Source organism: Acanthisitta chloris, unplaced genomic scaffold (assembly GCF_000695815.1).
Source record: "Acanthisitta chloris isolate BGI_N310 unplaced genomic scaffold, ASM69581v1 scaffold852, whole genome shotgun sequence".
Lineage (NCBI taxonomy): Eukaryota > Metazoa > Chordata > Aves > Passeriformes > Acanthisittidae > Acanthisitta > Acanthisitta chloris.
Window position 1 is genome coordinate 1 of NW_008659645.1, and position 6,110 is coordinate 6,110.

General features: G+C 36.9%; 1 protein-coding gene across 1 annotated transcript in view; it reads left to right on the forward strand.

Annotated features, from left to right (window-relative positions):
- Positions 1-2,980: 2,980 nt before the first annotated feature.
- CLIP4 (CAP-GLY domain containing linker protein family, member 4) overlaps positions 2,981-6,110 on the forward strand; it is a 32,990-nt gene continuing 29,860 nt past the window's right edge. The window contains 2 exon segments of the mRNA XM_009069451.1: positions 2,981-3,113; positions 6,006-6,110. The exon segment at positions 6,006-6,110 is cut by the window's right edge and continues 41 nt beyond it. Of these exon segments, the coding sequence (XP_009067699.1) occupies positions 2,981-3,113; positions 6,006-6,110 (238 nt within the window).

Below are 6,110 nucleotides of genomic sequence, written 5' to 3' on the forward strand. Positions count from 1 at the left end.
TGCACTCTGGTGTCATGCATGGATATCCACAAACCCGTAGTTGCTCATCAGCTTTGTCAAAAAAAGTGCATGTGCATGTGATGATTCCTTTGAGTTTTCGTTTTCCACAGTGATATTTCTGTTTTTTTCATTTTCAGATATAATTCAGCTGGAAGAACGTACAGCTGGCAAATAGTAAGTGTGGTATTCTCCACTGTGCTAAACTGTGCTTAGTTGTAGTTTGGCAGTGCTGTGAACAGAAAAATTCTGTCATTTAATTTCTATTTTTCTAATAATTTCTGTCTCCCTGAACACCGCTTACTAATATGGGAAAATCAGTGCTCTTTTGGAAGACCTTGCATTCTGTTTCACCAGGACTTCCCACCTGAATCTGTATGACTTGGGTATTGTTAATGCTTCAGGCAGTTGTGTTTTCCCTTACAACAGAAGTCATTGAGGACAGTGTCTTTGTTTCTGTTTTCCCTTTCTTTGAAATAGTTTTCAGCCTTTGACTCTTCCTTTGCCTTTCCAGGTGTGTGTGATGTTAACTAGTTGTGATGTTCTTACACCTGAGCTAGCAGTCTCTGGAGGTAGTCATGGGTGCAGAACATGTTGCCTTGACATTGAGTGGTTCAATACTGTGTCATGGCCTGACAGTACATTTCTAGGGCCAAATTAAACTCCCAGGGTGTGAGGGTGTGCACTCTCAGGTTGGGAGTGTTGGCACCACTGTAGACATGTGAAGCCATTTTTCTTGGGTCTTCATGGCACCTACCTGACAACATGAGTTGTTTCCCTGCCTGCTTTGCTTTGGCAGTTCATGTGCTGAATTCTTTTCACATATGTCACAGATTGTATTCTCACCTTTGGCCTCTCAGAGTAAAAGATGCCCGGGATACTTGCACAGGTTCTGTTCACTCTGCTTTTCTTTGTGCAATAAACAGTCTTTTTTTTTTTTTGTATTAATTTTCAAATATCTCAGTTGATTTCTGGTTTGATCAACTTATATCATTATGCTTTACAAATCTCACCTCTTCGTATTACCATCTGCTCAATCAGGTCTGGCTACTTTTCATTATGTTTCTTATGTTTCCTCAGTGTGGTACTGGTAGTGTTGTGCAAAAAGCTTATAATTTCTTTTGTGCCTTTTTCCAGCTTAACAGGTTCAGATAATATCTCTTCTGTACTCATGCATATTACTTGTTCCTTTGTGCATTTCATGAGAGTGTCTGAAGTGCTACCTTTGAAAAATTGTTGTGGATTCGTGTTTTACAAAGCCTTGTTTTGTTTTGCCATAGCCTCTGAAAAAATATCAGATGGTAGCAGATTTATTTTACTGTTGCCCTTCAGAAGAAATTTAATTAGTGACTTGCATCTTCAGAGACTTTCTAGTCAGCTATTGCTGTCATGTTTATGATGGCTATAAAGCCATTTAAATGTCAACTCTTAAGTTTTCCTTACTGCAAGAAAATAATAAGGGAAATAATTAGTGATATTTTTGGCCTTGGTGAATGAAAGAACACTTAAGCCAATGCAATTTGATAATGCTGTGGGGAAAAAATAGTCCTGTCCTTCCCAGTGGCCTCCTCCTTGATCTTCCCTTTATGCCAGCATGTGGGTTTGTAGAGCCACACCAGACTGAGGAAATAAACCAGTTGGAGAAAAATGAGCATTTTTCATGTGGACCTCTTTTCCCAGCTTGAGGACAGGATGAACTGTGTATTGTGTGCAAGAAAAGGAGGTTTTAATTTATTTGCTTTAAGATTAGCATCTGTAATCCACTGCTAAAATGCCATTTATATTAGCATGTAGGTTAAGTGTGGTTCCCAAATAGTGTGACAAATTTATTCAGGGAAATACTAGAATAAATCTAGTCATGTAGCTTACTGTGTCTTAGATATAAAAACCAGAATAAGTCTCAAAGACAGACTACTTTTTTTTTTCAATTTTTCCTATGTATTTGTGTGTAGATTAAATGTAATAAAAACAAACATTCCTTCTAGCTCCGCAAGTTCTTTGGGTCAGGCAAACTGACTAAACAAATTCCTGAGAAAAGAGCACTGTGTGGCAATCTCCAGAATAAAAATGTAGATTGTTTAGTAGAAGCATTGCTTTTACCCTGTTTCATAATTCAAGATGCAGAATTTCAGTTTGTCAACTGTTAGTTTCCAATAGTGCAATAATACCTGTTTCTATTAAGAATAATGTTATTTGTTAATGAATTTCCCTGAGAAGATGTCTGACAAGTGGTAGCCATCTCTCCTCTGATCTCACATCCTAGTTATGGTTCACAGGCTAACTTTGGTGCTTAGATTGTCTCTGTGTGGCCATTTAGTCTTTATTCTCTCTCCCAGGTTGCTGTAAGGCCTGAAAACTTGACTGGAAACACCAGTAGGGTAGAGGTTACAACACTGTGGTAAGTATGCCATTTTAAAACGTCTAGGGGAGAAGCTGGGAAAGGGGGGATAGGGAATGGTGAGTCCAGGAGTGAATCACTTGGTGATGAGTTGTCTGCAGCTGCGTATGGGAAAGTTAAAGAGCTGAGAGTTTGAAAAGAGGAGAAGGCTGTAGCTGGTAGCATGTTCTTCCTCATGGTGAAGGAAAGAAATTTGCATGCAGAGTAAGAGGGCAGGTACTTGATATTTCATGTTTTCATGAAGCTGTGAAACACACTAATCCATTTATCATCACTGTCTGTTTACTAATTTTAGCATTATAATTTTCTGCACAAGTGGAAGATTGGGGAGAAGTATGATCTTTTCCATTATTAATGTGCAAATTTGGTCAAAACTGGAAGTTGGCTAACCTTGACACCATACTCTACTAGCTTTTACTAATTAACTTTATCAGTTTGTCAGAATGTAATGTCAGTAACAGTTTATGTTTGCAAAAAGGAAAGATTTTAGTCTTCACATTATCTTACTGTGATAGAACTAATCCAAAGTATTTCTAGTGAGGTTATTTACTAGTTTTTTTTCCTCCTCAAGTGGGTTTCTAGAAGATGACCATAGAGGATCTCCCAGAACCTTCCTTAGAAGGAGATTCCCTCATTGAAAGAGAACGGTTCTTATTCTCAAACTCTGAAACATCTGTTACTTTTTCTGTGGCTGCAGCACCAATGCCTTCAGACTGTGGTATGTACTTTTATCAGAAAATTAATTTGTGATCAGCAGAGAATAAATTTGAATAATAAATTTTAAGAAAAGTCATCAACTCTTAATTTATATCTTCTTTTCAGAAAAAGTTTTCTGCTTGTTAAATGGATTCTCTATTAGAGGAAATGAAAGACTTAAGCTTTTTTCTATTTTTTTATTGCATAGATTTTAAATTATATCTTTTCCTTCTTGCATTTCTTTCTGCGTTCAGATGTTGTAGGTTTTTCACATCTCATTGTAGAACTGGATACTGTGTTAAGATGTAAAGTTGCAGTAAGTAAATGAAGTTAGGCCTTTACATCATAATTAAAACTTGTTGTGTTTTCAGTATGTAAACGATGGACTATCGGGATATTTCTGTTGGAAGTGTAGATGTTTTTGGTGGTAAGGACTGTTAAATGAGTTTAGAAAATTATAGCAAGTATCAGTGTTCAGCTTTCAAAATGATGTTGATTTGTTTTCACATGTATAAATTACAGTAATGCTTTAAACAGCATATGTAATATATTAATATGCCACTGTAGGTAAGGACCCTCATGGATAGCTACAATTATAATACCTTTGAATGTTTTAGAAGATGTTAATTGCATCTATATATACCTTGGAAATTACTGCGTCTACCTGTTTTTCCCATGCATTGATTAGAGCAATAAGCTGTATTCAGGAAAAACAAATACATGGAATGTTCTGTCTTTGACAAACTTGGCATTCTCAAGACTCATTTTATAAATTGGTACAGGTTGGGAATTTTACAGTTCCATATGAAATATTTTAGTACATGAACATGTGTTGTTACATGGTTTGGCTCTGTTCTCTTAACTTGTCTGTCCTATTCTACTCTAAATTATTGCACATGATTTATTCCATTCTGCTTTTTTATCCCTTAGAAAAAATTTCCGTTTGCCTTCTTTAAACATTATTGTGTTGTGATATCTTCTAGTAACACTACAATGTCATGACTGTCTGTTCTACTCAGTCTGTGCCTACTCATTGAATAAAAAGAATCCTTTTATAGGAGGTTACTGTCACCTGTGTAACAGTGATATTACTGAATCTAGGTAAAGAAGGTTAAACCACAACAGACAGATTATTGATCGTTTCATCCAGTGTATTTATTTTTCCCTAATACAGTTGAGCACTGTAATGAAAGCATGGGAAAGATCAAGGGGTAGAAAGTAGTGTTTGAAGGAGTCTGGGTTGCCATTGCCATCCGTTCATGGAACTTTTTGTTTTAACAGATTTTCCGTAGCGTTGCTTTGGTTTGCAATAACTACACCTTTTAAGCACCGAGGATGGTTGTTATTAATACTTTATTTATTCTTAGGTTTTTACTTTAGCATGCTGATTGTATAGGTCTGCTAGGGCTGATTTCTGATGTATGATTTGGTTCAGGTTCATAGCTAGAAATCTTGCTGGTAGAGTAAGAACCATGAATGTCACGTAAAATCATTAATCTTGTTGTGTAGTCTGTTTACTTCATAGCTTTCAGCAGTAAATCAGCTGTGGTTTATGTGGAAGGTAAATGTTGGTGGATAAATCAGTAGATCTGTGTCAATGCTTGGGGTGTGTGGGAGAAGCACACTTTGTCTAGTGCCAGGAATTAGGCTTTTAGCATAGCTAGGTGCAGATAAATATTCATGTTAAATATCGGAGAAGTTGCCCTCTTCTTCTTTTCTTTTGAATCAAGGCTGTGCAAGTGGAGGAACTTTTAAGCAGCCAGGAAGCAAGCTCCATATATGCTTTTATCTGTTAATCCAATCTAGAAGTGAGGTGCACTCTCTTTTTGAGGAAAGGTTGGGGTGATTCATCCAGGGGTGGTTTATACCGTGTCATACACCCAGATGGCTGATGCTCTGTTTTGCTTAACCCGTATGTCTGGTTTGAGACCTGTGTGGCTGCGATTGATGGGAGCTGACATTGTATGTTTATTCAAAGCCTTTTTAAAGGCAACTCCCTGAGAGATGCAGTGAGGCTAAAAGTTCAGTGTTTGCCATGATTAAGTCAGCTACTGCTGACAGTAGGTTGTGCTTCCATTCCCTCTCCTCATAGTCGTTGCTATCCAGATTATTTCGTATAATTTTCCAGAGCTGGAAGAACTTTCATAAATTTAAAACAAGAGTATGTGTATATACATGCACAGACATACACCTGTAAGTAACATATCATACTTCTGTAACAAGGTGTTTTTAACACTTATACTTTGGGTTGCCTAAAAGGACGTGAGGCTTAAAAATTTTCAAGATGTCTCTTTTTTTTTTCTGATCTTGGTGTGGTGCCTTAATTTTTGAAGTTGCTTGTTACCTGCAGCTGCTACCACCTTGGATTGATGTGTTCATGAAATATCTGAAAATAACAGAGGCCACAGAGTGCCTTCCTGATTTGAGCATCTGTTTATATTTTGGTAAATAAAATATAAATTGTGATGGAAGAAGAAGGAGGAAAACACATGTTTTGTAGCATATGGAGAAATAATGAACGCGTGTGATTGCTGAGAGATCAAGAGGCTTGTCTGTGCTTGGGAACAACTTAGAACCTGCAGCCTTTGGCTAGCTTGAAGCAAGAGTAAACCCTTATCATAATCACTGTACATCTCTGTTACTCCTTGCCTAAACTTAAAATCACTCTTGCTATTGCCATTGTATTGGTTGCTGATTCAAAGCTTCTGCAGAAGTATAAGCACAACCTTAGTATTAAAGGAAAAATAGACCAGATGCTAAAGAAAATTTTCTAAATTAATTTATCATTCTGATTTTTCCAGTGTGATAAGTAGTATACTGACTCCCTCTGCTATTCTTTGCCTCTGAGTTTGAAAAACTAGATGCATGTTAAAACACACAATTGTATATGATTCCTTTTCTTTTTTTTAAATAGAATTTTCCTTCTTCGATCCCAATGATGCAGCATGCCAGGAAATACTTTTTGACCCCAAAACATCAGTTTCTGAATTGTTTGCTATCTTAAGGCAGTGGGTTCCAC